General features: G+C 43.3%; 3 protein-coding genes across 4 annotated transcripts in view; 1 reads left to right on the forward strand and 2 right to left on the reverse strand.

Annotated features, from left to right (window-relative positions):
- ANKS1A (ankyrin repeat and sterile alpha motif domain containing 1A) overlaps positions 1–2012 on the reverse strand; it is a 181711-nt gene extending 179699 nt beyond the window's left edge. The window contains exon 1 of the mRNA XM_044917661.1: positions 1822–2012. Within this exon, the coding sequence (XP_044773596.1) occupies positions 1822–2012 (191 nt within the window). The remainder of the gene's footprint in view (positions 1–1821) is intronic.
- Positions 2013–3368: 1356 nt separating this feature from the next.
- Positions 3369–10759, forward strand: TAF11 (TATA-box binding protein associated factor 11). 2 transcript variants are annotated; one of them, XM_021684592.1, is made up of 5 exons: positions 3369–3640; positions 6459–6607; positions 8893–8980; positions 9326–9422; positions 10091–10759. In XM_021684592.1, exons 1-5 carry the CDS (start codon positions 3470–3472, stop codon positions 10219–10221), a joined length of 636 nt encoding a protein of 211 aa, XP_021540267.1. In that variant the 5' UTR covers positions 3369–3469; the 3' UTR covers positions 10222–10759. The 2 variants fall into 2 exon arrangements, with proteins under 2 accessions (XP_021540267.1, XP_021540268.1); XM_021684593.2 differs by lacking the exon at positions 9326–9422 and having other exon boundaries at positions 3383–3640; positions 10091–10617.
- Positions 10760–10994: 235 nt separating this feature from the next.
- UHRF1BP1 (UHRF1 binding protein 1) overlaps positions 10995–16972 on the reverse strand; it is a 43537-nt gene continuing 37559 nt past the window's right edge. Inside the window, 4 exon segments of the mRNA XM_044917223.1 lie at positions 10995–15809; positions 16418–16524; positions 16650–16749; positions 16751–16759. Coding sequence (XP_044773158.1) covers positions 15684–15809; positions 16418–16524; positions 16650–16749; positions 16751–16759 — 342 coding nt within the window. The 3' untranslated portion in view covers positions 10995–15683.

Below are 16972 nucleotides of genomic sequence, written 5' to 3' on the forward strand. Positions count from 1 at the left end.
AGTGCAGAAATACCAAAGTAACCCAGGGAAGATTCGAAACCCAATGCATGCATTCAAAGTACATCTTTTGAGGGGCACCTGGGTGCCTCAGTTGGTTAAGCGTCTGCCTTCGGCTCAGGTCATGATCCCAGGGCTCTCTGCTCAGTGCGGAGCCTGCTTCTCCCTTTGCCTCTGCCTCTGCTCCTCCCCCCACTTGTGCTCTCTCTCTCTCCAATAAATAAATAAAATCTTAAAAAAAAAAAAAAGTACATCTATTGAACACCCATAAGTTGTCAGGCACTGATCCAGGGACTGGGAATATAAACATAAGAAAGACTAAGTCAATCTAAAAGATGGAAGTGTACTCATTCATTATTATTACCTTTATCACGCCCAACCACTCAAGGCTCCTGGCAGGAAGTTCTTGTAGTGCCCCACCAGCACCAGATAAGTTTCCTTTCCTGCTCTGTGCCTCTGATCAGGGCTTGCCAGCCTGGAATGCTCTCACTGTACTTCACCAATCTAAATCCTCACATCCTTCAAAGCGAGCTGAAGTCCTCCTCCTGGAAGCTCTGGTCTCTATCTCATTCCCAAAGTTATGTCTCATTTCTCCGAACTACTAACAATTACTGCCAGTACCACCATCATCCTATTTAGAAATCTGTCATCCTCTAATTGATATTTTTATTCTTTCAAAGAATCCTGAGTACTAACTGTGTGACAGCATTGTTCCAGGGGCTGGATAAAGGGCAGCAAATAGCACTGGTTTTAACCTCCCCAAAAGAACTCCTGGGGAGAGTTCTTCTCTTATACTACTTTTTAAAAAATCTTCCTGTGTAGACATGGGCTTGTACCCAGTGCTTAATACCTAACAATTTATTAGATCCTTGGGCTGCTTTGGTCCAAGCTCACTCGAAGTAACTGAATAAACTAACGGGGAAACAAAAGCCAACGAAGCCATTTCTAAATGAACTTCCACTTCTTAAAAAGCTCAAAAGAACAAGGAAGGAAAAGAAAACAGGCAGTGAAAGTGCTGCTGAACCAACACATTTTACTCACACTGACAAAGCACGTCCAATTCCCCCCCCAAGCCACGCAAAAGTGACCTTTCTCTCTCAATCCGTACAGTTCCAGATTCAAGTGTTTAACAACAGATCTCAGAAAAGTTTAAAGCACCCCTCAGTTTCCTAAACCAGTCTTTCTAAAGCTTTGTTTCTTGACGAATAAACCCCTTGATGAATCCTGCATATGCAGGATTAGCAGACTAATCCAATGAGGTTCACTACAACGAACTAGAATTTGAGCTTCAAGCACAAGAGGGACTAAATGAACGCTTTGAATGTGATAAATCCAGACACAATTTTAATATAAACAACAAAAGCCAGGTCCTGCGGAGCGTGGTGGAAGGTTCCGAGTTCCCAAAAGAAGGGAATCAAGAGAATTTCCTCCAGGGGAGCGGCGAGATTCTGCAAGGCGTGGGAGTTTCTGCAGGAGGTGAGGGAGATTTAAAATAAATATTCCTTTGCTCTAAAGTGGCTTGTGAGATACGACAGCTGGCACCCGACAGCGGGCGAGGGTGAAGCCGGGCTGTGCCATGCGGCGGCGGCTGCCACCCGGGCACTCCCACCATTCTCCGCAGCCGGGTCAGGATGCGAGACCGGAGCCCGGCTCCGCGCGGACCCACACCCGCGCTCCTCCCCGTGGGCCGCCCGCCTTCGACCCGGGGCACCCAGCAAACCCACCCGCCAGGGTCTCAGAAGCGCGGACCTCTCTGGAGACCCAGGAGACGCGCGGGGGAGAGGGGGTCTCCAGGCGGCTGTCCGGCCCCGGCGCGTTACTCACCTGAGCAGACTGGAAAGGGGATGGCTCGAGGATCCCAGGCCGCCGCCGCCGCCGCCGCTGCTCCCGGAGGAGCCGCCGCCGCCGCCGCCGCCCCCGAAGCCTGAGGAGAGCCGCTTCCCGGACAGCAGCTTCTCCACGGCCGGGAGGTGCCCGGTGCGGGCCGCCTCCAGCAGCTCCTGCTCCTTCCCCATCCCCAGGGCCACCGCCCCCTGGACCCCCTTCCCAGGGCTGCGGCGGAGGCTGCTCCCGCTCCCAAACTTTCCGTCTCCGGGCAACGCACCCCCCAAACCGGCCGGGGACACCACCCCCCTCCCCCCCGCCTTTTCTCCCCAGGAGCGCGTCACTTCCGGGATCTGGCGTCACGCGTCACCGCGCCCCCGCGCCCCGCCCCCTTGCCCACCTAGCTGGGCGGGACTCGGCCGGCGGGTACAGGTGGCTTTGGTCTGCAGGAAATGGACCTGGGTCTGCGGAGATAGGACTCCAGGGGCAAGAGGAAAGCGCCTTGTAGTTACTCGCTGTACAGGGGGAAGGGAACAAACGGGACCACCTGTATGCGCCTCTCGAAGTGCGCTCCTTCCCCAAAGGTTTTGGGAGCCCACAGGACAGGAAATACGGTAATTCACCCAGGCAGCGTAGAAACAAAGAGAGAAATATGGTAACGCGCACCTACATTTCCAAGCCCATTCTTTGAGCACGCATAAATTAAATATGTGGTGGATGTGGGAACCTAGTGATACAGAGGTGAATAAAATGCCCCGCTCCGTACCTCAATGAGGGAAGAGAGGAAAATTTTTAAATAAAAATATCTCCACTTCTTCATGGTCCCAATCTCTGAAATGGCTCGTTAAAGCGAAATATGCAAAGAAAAGACCTCCCATCCCAGTAGGATTTGCTTCCTCTTACTTTTGATGAGATTAACAAAACTGACATAAGAAGTCAGGCTTGCGAAACCGACCTCGATCTTGAGTACTGGTGAATTGGAAAACTCACTTAATTGGGTAGAAACTGTATGTTTTTACTACTAGAACTGTTGCTAGCTCGAAGCAGGCGTTCAACAGTTGTGGAGTGAATAAATGGATTGGATCAATTCTGTTCAAGCTATATGACTTTTTTTTTTTAGGGTGCTTAAGGAACCCAAGGGAAATGCTGGCAATTCACACAGGTCCACGGTCTCTACCCAATTGAAATGTACGAGGTTGAGTCCCTGCCTAAAAGTTTACCAGATAGCCGCATCCCACGACACGGGCGTACAACGTAATTGAGTTTTCTCCCGTCCCTAAACTTTACTCTGAAGAAAGCGGACTAAGGAGTTAACTACGCTTTTAGGAAGGCAGAAGGAGGGGAGGAAGTCCTTCAGTAAAAACCACAACTGTCCTTTACAAATGCTGATTTCCCAATGTGGAAGGAAAATCCACAAACTGAATTCTGTACCCTCAATCTTCCCTCTCCAACCGCCACCAAATCAGACTTGAAACAGAGCCCTGAAGTCCTCTGCGCATGCTTCCAACTGTCCCCTCCGAGGAGCCGTAGGAGTGATGTTATCATAGCGCGACAACAGGAAGTAAGCTTGTGGGCTGCTGTATGCCTCTAGGTCGGGAGCTCCAGAGTCTGACAGGACTGCGATCTCTCCCCTCTTTTCCTTGCTGCTATGGATAATGCCTGCGAGTCGCCCACGGAAAAAGGAGGAGAGACAGGGGAGTCAGATGAAACGGCCGCTGCTCCCGGGGGTCCCGGCGCTACCGACACGGACGGAATCCCGGAGGAAACTGATGGGGACGGAGATGGGGATTTGAAAGAAGCCACGGCCGAAGAAGGCGAGGTAGGGAGAGCAGCGTTGATGAGGCCAGAGATTGTTAGTGCTTGCTGGACCGGCTTTCTGGTTGGTCCCTGCCAATCTAAGATAACTGGAACTCACCATGACTCCCTTTAGATCTGCGAAGGTGGGTGGGGAGAGGGAGGAGACAAAACTGTAATGCTGGTTCGGTTCTAGACATCCAGCCATTGGGTTAATACTTTTAATCCCTTAGATATCAAGTCTACTTCTAAGAGAATTTTTTTTTAAGTAAACTCTACCCCCAAGGTGGGGCTTGAACTCACGACCGTGAAATCAGGAGCGGCATGTTCTACGCACGAAGCCACCCAGGCGCCCTTAAGGGACTTTGACATAGCCTCTTGGTTTTCCTGGTGAGGAAATTGGGATCTGATGTCACACTAACACTTAGTGCAAGAGCTAGAACCCAGGATTCCTAGTTCCCCTTTGACCGAAATATGGTTTCTCCTAGATGTTGCTCAAGCATAACTTTGTCATTATACACTGCAGAATCGTCAAGGAAGACTTCGAGGGAGTTACTGGATTAGCCACGCTTTTACCCTCTTCAGACATTTAACTACTACCAGTGATCTGGATGCTAATGTCCAAGGCTCTCTATAGCATAAATACACCAAACCCATCAGTTGTGCCACCCGAAAAGAGTTCAGCTATGTTGCCTAACCGAGCATCATTCGCGGGACCAGAATCTCAGTGTTCTCTCGGTTCCATTTCTAGAGCTAGAATCTTGGAGTCTTAGAGCTTCTTCTTAAAGGGATCATGGGGGAGGACATTGGATTAAATAGAAACAGCCTTCCAGAGCATTAAGTTGCATCAAAACATATAAAGTAAGGACTTTTAGAAAAAGAAAAATGTGATGAAACTATTTTAAGAAGGAACCTTTAAAACAGATCTGAAGGACAGAGAAGATTTGAATAATCGTCTCAGTCCCATAAGGAGCTTACTACATGCAGAAATTTGCACCCAACAGAAGATAAATTTTTTTTTATCTGAAACACTTTTTAAAAATTGATCATATAGGGGTGCCTGGGTGGCTCAGTTCGTTAAGCATCTGCCTTCAGCTCAGGTCATGATCCCAGCGTCCTCGGATCGAGCCCCGCATCGGGCTCCCTGCCCCTGCTCTTGTGCTCTCACTTGCTCTCTCTCCCTCTCAAATAAAACCTTAAAAAAAAAAAAAATCATATACCATACCACAAAGAAAAACACAAATTCTTAAAAGTAGAAATCAAAACAGGCCACATCCTGTTAGTACAGTGCAATAGACCTAAAATTAACCAAAAAAACTTCTCCCCACCCCCACTCCTCCCAAAAAACTAGCATCTGGATATTTTAAACTATTTTTTAACTAGCCCTTAGATTAAAGAAATAAATAAAGAGAACACTACATTAAATTCTATGGCCTTTAAAAACTTTATTTAAAGAAAATTTCATAGCTTTATATATTTTTATTATTAATGAGATTCTGAAAATAAGCACCTAACTCAAGAAACCAGAAAAAAAAAAACAGAACAGGGCACCTGGGTGGCTCAGCCGGTTAAGCATCTGCCTTCAGCTGAGGTCGTGATCCCGGGGTCCTGGATTCCAGCCCTAGGTCAGGCTCCCTGCTCAGCAGAGGGCCTGCTTCTCCCTCTCCCTCCCCCTGATTGTGCTCTCTCTCTCTCAAATAAGTAAAATCTTTAAAATAAATAAATAAATAAAAGAACAGAACCAGAAATATTTGATGTTCAAGTTTAGGCCAAATACATTTGAAAATCTAAGAAAAATGGCTTATTTTTAGGGAAAATATAAATCACCAAAACCGAAGCACAGAGAGGTTAGAAAACATGTATTAAATAGATAACTAGAGAAGAAATTGACAAGTTTTTTAAAGGTATACTGCCTTCACTTTCACCTACCCCCCTCATATTCCTGTATGAGTTCATATGAGTTCCTCTTTAGGGAAAACAGGTTAAATCCCATTAATGAGGTTTGTTATGTCTTTTGATTTTATATTAAGGTAGAGGGGGTGAAGTTTGGATTTTGATTTTAATTGCTATTAAACAGACATTAATCTAGCATGAGTAAACCTATGCTAAATGCTTATGTGGGGAGAGAGAAATAATAAGAGACAAACCTATCTTCAAAAAGTTTTCAGTCTAGCAATGAAAAATAAATATTTGCATGATACAGTAGAATTGAGAGATAGGAAGAAAAGAGCACTACACATGGGAGAAGCTCACTTATAAGTTCCAAATTCAGGGCCGCATGGCTGGCTCAGTCGGTAGAACATGCGACTCTTGATCTCAGGGTCATGAGTTCGAGCCCCATGCTGGGGGTAGAGGTTACTTAAAAAAAATTATTAAAAGTTCCAAATTCAAAGAAACACTGTTTTGATGAGAAGGTGCCTCCTTTTTAATATTCTTTCCAGATGGAATCATCAGCAATAAAGAGATCTATAGATTTAGAGGCAGAAGAGCTGGCTGGATGGAGAGGACTTTTCTGATATCCCCTCTAAAGAATGAGGTCAGGAAAGTGGGCTCAAGGGGGGGAGTGGTTTTCATGATCCTTGGCATATCATTTCCTTTGTAAACATACTAGAGCTATGATCATAGCTAAACTGGAACACTGGATTATTTGTCTGGTTTTCTTTCCACAGCTGGGCTATAAACTTCTTTAGGAGAGTGTATCTTACACATAATGATGATACAGCCAGTGTTTGGAACCAAAAAACTATTGAATAATGGGTTTGTTGTGTTGTAATAAGAATGAGGTCTTACCCAAGTCTGGAAAGTAGGCCACGTATATAATGGGGTTTCTTTCATCTTCTCAGCTCAAGAGTCAGGACATCTCAGATTTAACAGCAGTTGAAAGGGAAGACTCATCTTTACTTACTCCTGCAGCCAAAAAAATGAAAATAGATACCAAAGAAAAGAAAGAGAAGAAGCAAAAAGTGGATGAAGATGAGATTCAAAAGATGCAGTAAGTCACTTTCTGATTTTTTTCCCCATTTCAAGGTTCTAACTTGACCATACAAAGTTAATAAATTTTTTTGGCCTTTAAATTTTTTTCCTTTTTTATATTCAAAAGAAGATAAAGCAAATAATACCTTATGTTACATTTTAGAAAACATAAATAAGTAAAAAGAAAAATATCATCTTATCACCAGAGATAAAAACTGTTAATATTTTGGGCGCCTGGGTGGCTCAGATGGTTAAGCGTCTGCCTTCGGCTCAGGTCATGATCCCAGGGTCCTGGGATCGAGTCCCGCATCGGGCTTCCCGCTCCTTGGGAGCCTGCTTCTCCCTCTGTTTCTCTCTGTCTCTCATGAATAAATAAATAAAATCTTTAAAAAAAAAAAAAAAACCTGTTAATATTTTGGTGTATAGTCTCCAAGACACTTTCTATACACATATATATATCTAGAAATAAATTTTTCCAAAGATGTTACTGTTTGTAACCTGTTTTTCACATTATATAGGGTGAGTGTTTTCCATGTTAATTATATATCTAGGTCATAACATTTTTTTAAATGGAAGTAGCTTCATTGTGGTTTTTTGGGTTTTGGGGGGGTTTTTTGTTTTTTTTTTTTAAGATTTTATTTTTAAGTAATCTCTACACCCAACATGGGGCTCAAACCCACAACCCCAAGATCAACAGTCACACGCTCCACCAGACTGAGCCAGCCAGGCACCCCTCATGGTGTTTTCTGATTGTAAAAGATGTATGGGCTCATGCAAATTATTCAGAGTACAGAAAAATGGAAAAAAATAATTACCTCTAATCCCACCACTAGAGTTAACCCTGGATATATATTTGATTATATACTTCTTCAGACTTGGGGGTGTTTTTGGTTTATTTTGTTGTTGTTGTTGTTTTCAGACTTTTTTTTTAAAGATTTTATTTATTTATTTGACAGAGAGAGACACAGTGAGAGAAGGAACACAAGCAGGGGGAGTGGGGGAGGGAGAAGCAGGCTTCCCAGGGAGCAGGAAGCCTGATGTGGGGCTCCATCCCAGGACCCTGGGACCATGACCTGAGCCAAAGGCATACACTTAACGACTGAGCCACCCAGGCACCCCTCAGACTTGTTTTTAATGTTTTATACGTATAACTAAATATTTTGTCAGTAAATATGCCCATAAATCATCAGTTGCAATGGCTGCATTATATTCCATTATGCAGGTGAATAATTTAATCAATCCCTGTAGTTTTTTTTTTTTCTTTTGACAACATTATGATGAGTATCTTTGAGCACATCTTTGCATACTTGTCTACTTATTTCCTAAATAAACTCCTAGAAGTGAATTGCCAGTTCAAACAGTATGAATATTTTCAAAGGCTCTTCATACACATTTCCAAATGCTTCTCCAGAAAGGTCGTTTCACTTCACACTCTACCAGCAGGTATGAGTTTTTGTCCTCCCATTCTTATTAGTACCATTCTTTATACTATTTGTCTGATTCATGAAAAATGTTATCTTATTTTAGTTTATCATTGTCATTTCTTTAGTTAATAATAGTTAATTTTTTCCTCTGTATTGGCCATTGGTATTTTTGTAAATTCCCTGTTCATGTCCTTTGCTCATTTTCTAAATTAATATAGCCATCTTTTTATTTATTTGAAAGTATTAAGAGTATTAACCCTTTTCCATATATTTTACAAACATTTTCCCCCAAGTCAGTTAATGTTGAAAACTACTGGTTTGAATATAAATTTATGTATCAAATTTTTACCATCAATATGTAGTAAGGTAGAGTTATGGGGAGAGAGAGCCACGTGCTGAAAACAACCTGTACAATCTAGATAGTACAGTATACTGTGACCCAACATTGTTGTTTAAGTTTTTGTTCTTAATGAAGTAGAAAGGAAGTTGTGTTTCACTTTTTCTCAAGTTCCTTAAGAGTAGAAACGCTGTGGAACGCCTGGGTGGCTCAGTCTGTTGAGCGTCTGTCTGCCTCTGGTTCAGGTCGTGATCCCAGGGTTCTGGGATCAAGCCCTGCATCAGGCTCCCTGCTCTGCGGGAGGCCTGCTTCTCCCTCTGCCTGCTGTTCCCCCTGCTCGTGTTCCTTCTCTGTCAAATAAATAAATTTTTAAAAAAAGAGTAAAAATGCTTTATCTTCATTCCTTGTAAGCACCAAACCTAATGCTATTGACCCCTCGAAAATTTATTTTCTAATTGTCTGAGACTTGCTTTTATTGATGTGATAATACATTTTAAGCATTTGTTCTTGTAAGCCAACTTAATTACCTGAATCTTTGTCTAGAATCCTGGTTTCTTCCTTTTCGGAGGAGCAGCTGAACCGTTATGAAATGTATCGCCGGTCAGCTTTCCCTAAGGCAGCCATTAAAAGGGTAAGGATGGACTACCACACTTCATTTCCATTTGATGTGAGAGCTGAACTAGACACAAGAGCTATGTCCATTAGCATTTTGAGTGGGGTGTTAGTCAAGGTGGTGGATCATTCATGCAGGAAAATAAAAATAACATGCCCCTCAATAATCAGTTGGAGTTTTGTATTCCAGGGATAGGGTCTTGACATATAGGTCACTATACACCTGAATCCTTGTTTTAATAGTCTTCATTTCAGCATCCAGCCTTTAGCAAACACTTTTTTAGGAAAAAAAAACTCTTAAGGGTACCATGTTCCAAAGCCAGTTCTTGACTATATTAATCATGGTCTTTGTCCTCCTTTCAAGCTGATCCAGTCCATCACGGGCACCTCTGTGTCTCAGAATGTTGTTATTGCTATGTCTGGTATTTCCAAGGTTTTCGTCGGGGAGGTGGTAGAAGAAGGTGAGTATTATTAATACACATACGGGATTGAACCTTTGGGGGTCTTATTTTCAAGAGTATCTATACTAAGGGACCTATTAAACACTGTGGGAGTTTGCATTTGCACTAGTAGTTGACCAAGTTGGGCACCTTGTATTCAGGAGAGCATGACCATTATTCCTCAGAAGTTTTAATACTCAGAGGCAAGGAAGCATCTGGGAAATCTCCTTTCTGGATGCCTGTCCCCAGCCCAGGGTGACAGAAACATACTTCATACTTTTCTCCAATGGACTTTGCTCAATTCTGTTGCCAAATCAAAGACAAAAGAAAAGCAATCACTGGGGCCTGACCAGTGTGGTATGATGAGGAGTTGTCCCCGATGTTATAGACCCATGGGAGCTGCCCTCTGTCCGTCAAGGAAAGAACCTGGCTGCTGTGTATTGCTAATCTCATCAATGAAATGTTTTATTTTTTTAAGCAGAAGTTATGTTTTAAACTATTGCCTATGATAAAGCCTGATAGGATATACTAAAGCTAACGTGATGTGTTTTATAGCATTCTCTAAAGAAGGGAGTGTCTTGGTTTCCTTAGCAAGCTTCAGAAGGGTTAATGAAAATTACAGGATTCAAATGGATTATGTAATATGAAGTTCTTTGACAGCGAAACTTTTCTTCTTGTCCTCTGTTTAGCACTGGATGTGTGTGAGAAGTGGGGAGAAATGCCACCACTCCAACCCAAACATATGAGGGAGGCTGTTCGGAGGTTAAAGTCCAAGGGGCAGATCCCCAACTCAAAGCACAAAAAAATCATCTTCTTCTAGACCAAAGCCTAGAAAGGCCTGGTACTGAAGGAAGAAGCGCTGGTTCCAGACCTGCTGCTGCATGAGACTTTTGCACTGGTGCTTTAGTATCTCAGTCCTCCAAGGATTCCATGATGATTTTAATGTCTTTCTTGGAACTCTGATATTCATCGCATCTCAAAGGCATGCAGCCTGTTTCATACTTGCCTTGACTAAATATTGGGACTTCTTTGGGCATTTTGAGGCATTGAACTGTTTCTTGGCCAGTTGGAAGAAGGTACGTGGGCCGTAAGCATCTTCTAGACAGGGAAGCTGCTTTCAGAGAGAAAACCTTTCCAGGAGAGCTTTGACAGTTTCACACTGAAGCATGTAGTTGCTATGACTTAGGTTGTTTCTTCCATCTGGGTTTTAAGTAGATGAAACAACCAGAAACTTTTGACTTGAGATACTCTACCACGAAAAACACAGTGAAAGCAAGAGTAGTGGAAAAGTTTGTCCCTGTAAACATGTAAAGTTCTATGGATTTTGGTGAGTGATCATTAAACTGTTTTCCAACGTGCCATATGTGTGTTCATTTTCTGTCTAGCTGGTTGGAATGGGGAGAAGTTCATCATTCTTCTCCGGTGTCAGAATAAAATTAGTCTTGGGTTTTTTTGAAAATTTGAGCCCTTCCCATTTTCTGTTAGAACCATTAAAATTTTATCTCATAAAAGAGTACTTAAACCACTTAAAAATAATATAAAAGCCCATATATTTCAGGTTCCTATAAAGAGATATATACCACAACCAGTGTTTAGTAAGTTTAATTTGCTTTTTTCAGGTGGTTCACAGAACCAGTACACTCAAGGTTTGATTAGATAATGCAACATTAAAATTTCCCAACACTGACCAGTATTCCAGTTCATCAGATACATTCTCATTGTTTTCCTCAAATAGAGGGGAATGGAGTGACCTTTTATTGACAGTGATTAGAAGTAATAAGGCTACTGTATATAATTGGCAATCCCCAAGAATTCTTTCCTCTGTCATTCAGTGTCATAGGGAGAAGAGTTTTGAAGCTGTTCTCTTTTGAAGCTTTCCTGAGCATGTCTTAAAAGATGCCAGTTCTGTTTAGCACCCTGATGGAGGGGAAACAGCTTGGACTCACAAAGTACAGCAAATCCGACTTTGAGTATCTTACATTAAAACCCATGGCTTTAAACATATATTTAGCTAGTGGAGAAGACACTTCAGTGGGACATGCCACAAAGAAATGTTGTAAGACTCAGGCTAAATCTTAACCGGATAATAAACTAAGGGGGGAGAAAAAAAGGCAGATAGTCTCTCAACTCTAACAAATTTTTTTTAACAATTATAGGAACTACACCTATTGCAATTTGAGATATTGGATAAGGCTGAAACTTATAACAAGGGAGAAAGATCACATCATGAGTCTAGCCATTTAGCAAAGCCTCACAGTTTAAGGTTCTCCCAAGAGTGTTTCTCCTTGTGTCTGTTGTGAGAGATAGGGAAAATAATCCCCACTCAACAACAGCTTCCATCCATACCTATCCAGAGGTGAATGGGAATATTCCTACTCTAGTAGAAGGTAGGAGAAGATCTAGGTGAGGGCTGTAGTCTCTGGAAGGATGGTACATCACACCAGCTTCTCTCGAAACGGTAATGACTACGGTAAATCACAAGGTCAGGACAGCTTTTGCAGTTCTCAAATAACCAAATGTCATTCTACTAGCAGTGCAGCAATGTTCGTTTGCACAGTTTTGTGATGTTACTGTAACTGATTTTAGAAGTTTAGGCAAGTATTAAATGAGAAAAAACTAACCCTTAGTGTAAAGGTTTAGAATGGCAGATTCCCATATCACTATGGCAATACTTGAAACGACCTGCTTTCCACTACCCCCCTGAACTAGGCTAAGGGGAAACTAATGTAAATGGGTTAAATGAGAGCATTTAAATTCTGGGGTATGTTGAGGGGTAGTGTTTATCCCTTGTATATTCCGTACACAGAAACTGTTCCTTTGAGAACCATGAAAGGGTACATCAAGTCTGAGGACCGTGGCAAAATGAGGGTCAGATTACAGAATACAGCAAAAGCAGCCATCCCAAGAATAGAACCCATTCCTTCAGTCTTAAGTCAAAGAAATGAGGTTAATTATTCCAGTGAGTTGAAAAATTTGAGATCAATAACCATCCCTGCAGCTCAGCTAAGAGATATTTAAACTAAAGCCTACGTCCAGTACATCCATGTAAACAGGAAATCTCGACAATCATAGATGATACATAGTTGGAAATGCTTCACAGCTGAAATGGTGATGTGCAGCAGCTGAGGTCTTTGACGGGTAGTGGTGCTATCACTCCAGACATTTTCTTGAGGTATTGTTATTTCTTGTTCACAGAGTCTTAGAGCTCCAAGGCAGAAATCATAAGCAGTCCAAAGTACTATTTTCCTTCCTTTTTTTTTTCTTTACATTTATCCTGAGAACTACCAACCAGTTCACATTTCTTCATTATGTAAGTCTTTCCCCCAGCGAACAGGAGTATGAAGTTACACAAGAGGATTGTTAACTAAAATTTCCTGGGACAATGACCCCTACACCACATTTTCTGCAGGAGGATTTCAAGACACAATAGCCAAGGATGCCACGTAGGAAAGTCAGAAATTCTAGGGCTCCATCTGTCACATGGTCAAGAACTCCAGAGAGCCTAGAAACCTGACTGAACTCTGGCCATTAAAGGGGTTAGCCTGGATGTTTGCCAGATTTGTTTGTATCGCCGACCAGCAAGCACAAGCTTAAAGTGAAGGTATACCAAGCAATGCCCATTAGGCATTTTCTTTGCATGGAGGGATACCAGAGGGACATGGTGCGGGTGGGGTTAGGGTGGGGGGGAGGAGGGGAGGGAAAAAGAATCAGAATGTGATTTTAAACCAACTCGGGTGAGTCTAAGTTTGAATAATTCTGTTTTCTGGCTACTGATCTCCTTCCGCAAGGCCTCCTCTAAGAACATTAGAAAGGCCATACTTGAGAGGACGAGTGATCCATTTTGTTCAACACTATGCCTTCCGAAGGAGCACTAAGGGGGAGTGTGTGGAGGAACACAGTTACCGTCTCACTGTGTTTCACTAAATAGCCCTAGTTTTCCATAATTCCGTTGGAAGGCCATTATACAAGGATTCCTCTTAAACCTTCGCCACCCAAACATAGCCTCTGCCAGCATCACTTCTCGGACAATGAGCTCTTTAAGTTTCTGATTTGCCAGGAGAAGTGCTTTCTTGTACTTAAGGCTATGAGGTTGAGCCCCAGAGCTAGAATTTCAGGACTTGGTGAGCATGGCCTTCCTCTTGACCGGGTATCTGATCTCACACTACCCTCAGCTTTTATCTTTCCAGAGTTGGAGCTAACATTTTAAACTTGTGTCCTCATGTGGAAGTATCTCCACTCCCTGATAATTTTTGCTATTCTCTGGACCTTTCGTCCCTTCACCATATATGCTGTAAATAAGGTCACTAGAAGTGCATAGATAATGTAAGCCATTAAAATGGTGTTCTGTGAGGTCCTGTTTTCTGTGTTGTCTCCATGAGCCCTTCCTGATGGTGCAGTCGGGCTTCGAGCCAGAGCAGCCAGCACACTGACCCCTCCTTCCCCTCAGCAATGGTTAGGTTACCTTGCTGAGTTCTAGCAGAGCTTGCTGCCTTGCTGATTCTTCTATTACTTTACACTTCCCTAGACTGAACCTCACCTGTCATTTTCCTGTGTCGTCACAGCCAGGCTTGTGGGCCTTCTGTGGTTTTGCTTTTTTTTTTTAAATCCCTTCTGGTTTACCTTTCACTGCCTAAAAGTAGTGACATTTGACTGCATTATAATTTCCTACTTCCAGGTAATTTATAAAAATCCTAAGTAAGGTTAAACCAAGCATCCACCCACAGGGAACTTCCCCTGTTAGCATTATCTCCAAAAAGATGTTTATTCTTAAGTCTCTAAGTTGTTTCCTAAGCACGACAAAGTATTGCCGTATCTCATAGTAACTGGGGTTTTTAAAGTTGCTTTAAGTGAAGAACCTTGACAAAAGTTCTTTAGAAGTCTGAACAAATTATATCTTGTTTCTTGAATGCATGTTTCTTTTTATCCTCAAAAAAAACTAGAATATGCAAGTCAGGCATGATTTCCCATAAAGGAAAACATTTATCTTTCCTCCAATATGTCATGTGTGATTAAGACTTCAGTGACACCAGTAAATCACTAATTTTACCATCTTGCCAATTGAAGGTGAGTTAGCTGATGAACTTCTGTCCAATCAACACAGCTTGAAGTATATTACAGAGCAGTATGGATGAAGGTAGAATGCTGAGGAAGAATTAGGTAGGAAAGAAAGAGGGGGAAAATCGTTCTTTCATGGGGCAAGGGGAAAGCCTAGCTAGGTTGAAGGGTTTTTGTTTTGTTTTTTTACTTAAGTCAAAATTACATGATTTTAAAAAGCCACAGTGATAGAGGAGTATGAGGCAACAAGTTGAGATGTTTACGTTACAGTTGAAAACACATTTTCAGCTCCCAAACGACCAAGTGCAACGGAGAGTGCTGGTAGAAAGTCCCAGTGCTGGGAGAGCAGACGTGCCGGGAGCCCGGGGAGACAGAGGAATTAGTCCTGAAGCGCAGCTGTGAAGGCAGGCAGGCCTCTGGGCAGGCAACAGTGGGCTCGGCACAGGCTCCCCTAGTGATTCTTACCACGTCATACCTTCAGCCTGGCTCAGTGAATACTGATTTAAATTTCAAATAATGTTATAGAAGGGAAAGATACAACTGAGCCACTACTGTTTACTTTCTACCACAGCATCACAATGATGAAAGTGTAACAGAAAAGAACCTTAACCCTGAAAAATCTGATTGTAGTATCAGCCAAGATGGCATAAGCTTGGCTCCCTTTCCAAAAAAAGGCGGCATCCAGGTCTCCCTTACTCTTGTGCCTCTCCTGGCTCCCGCCTCGCTGGCTATTTCCTGTTCCACTCTACTACCACGGCCAAAGCTCAGGCCGAGGACTTTTCAGGTCTGCTACAGGAAGCTCTGGGACGTAGAATCTTTGGTGGCTCTGCGGGTGACTGAGGAGGTGGGTACTTTCTCTTGTTCGCACAGGCTGTAGAGAAAGCAAATGTCTCTGCCATGAAACCAGGTGGTGAAATGGCCCGACAATGTCGACAAGATTCCACCTAGTGTGCAGAGAGCCAGAAGGCTTTATGTAGGCAAGACCTGATGCTTGAGCCACACGCAAAGCTGCCCGCAATTTCCTAGAACGTGGCCGTGCTTTGCCCTGTCTTCCACCCAAGTCAGAACAGCTGGTGGAAAGGACACCCCAACGAGTGGGCTGAGCACTCCCCAGGCCCTCTGGCATCCTTAGCAGACTTCTTCAGTGCTGGCCGGTGCCTTCTGTCACAGATGGTGCTATTGCTGGTGATCTCCTCTCTCCTTGGTAAGATGGCTGAGCCACTGCTATCAGAGCTCAAAGAGGGGGTTATATTTCCTAATCTCCTGAAGCAGTCTTTCTTTCTCCTGGTTGGCATCGGCCAATGCTTGTTTAGTTTCCATGAGTTCCTTTTGTAGGGTAGGCAATTCTTTCACCTGGGGAACAATAACAAATTTACAGTTAATAAATAACATGCCTTGCAAAAACACCTGATAAGGGAAGAAGAACTCAGAGTTCAAGCAGAAAAATCCACAAATTTGGTTACTGATCAAGAGAATACAACCAGATCTTTCTAAAAGCCTAATTGGGGCAACCTGGGTGGCTCAGTCGTTAAGCATCTGACTTCGGCTCAGGTCATGATCCCAGGGTCCTGGGATCGAGCCCTGCATCAGGCTCCTTGCTCAGCGGGAAGCCTGCTTCTCCCTCTCCCACTCCCCCTACTTGTGTTCCTGTTCTCTCTGTCTCTCTCTGTCAAATAAATAAATAAAATCTTTAAAAAAAATAAAAGCCTAATCCTGTCTTCAGAGTTCATCAGTTATAAGCACAGCAACAGTAGAATATATGATCAGCAACCATTCACCTACAGTTCCTGACTTATATCCCCTAGTAAGCACTTCTAGAAGTTGCTGCTAGGTGACAGGAGCCCAAACCACCCAGCTATACACAGCACAGACAACCTTTTCAGCCCTCTGAGTTTTACCAGCTTCTGTAATTACAGCCACTAAGGGTCTGTGGGAAAGGTACTGTTCAGTTGGGTCCTCACCTGCTGTCCAAAAGCTTCTTCTGTGGGCATCAGAAACATCTGTTCTTTGGGGGGCTGCCTCTTCTCACTTTCAGATCCTTCAGATGATGGTCTGTCTTGAGCAGCAGCTGGAAAAAAGTAAAGGTTCTAAATGACAAACTCCTGCCAACATGCAAACAATTCCTAGTTATCATCTATCCCTTTATGGAAGAAAAAAGGCAGAGAAGCCAGGAGGCTGACGAGCCCCACTCACCGTCTATGTGGAAAACACCATCATCACCCCGCTTCAGCACAAGGTGCTCCGTGGCCAAAGTGATGGGGATAGGGCCTGGAGATGTCGGATAGATGGGGGGGGGTATCATCCTGCAGGGAAGAGGGAACCCACATGATGCCCCCAACCAGCTCAGAGCAATTCAGGTAACAACCCTTGCTTCTACCATCCAGCCTGAAGCAGTGTTATGCCATTATATATCCATACATTCTTACAAGGTACAGAAGCGTTAGAACTGAGTCTCTCCTATTCTAGAGATGGTCAAACTGAGGGCCAGATAACCTAATGGGCTTATTTATACATAG

This window comes from Neomonachus schauinslandi, chromosome 8, assembly GCF_002201575.2.
Source record: "Neomonachus schauinslandi chromosome 8, ASM220157v2, whole genome shotgun sequence".
NCBI lineage: Eukaryota > Metazoa > Chordata > Mammalia > Carnivora > Phocidae > Neomonachus > Neomonachus schauinslandi.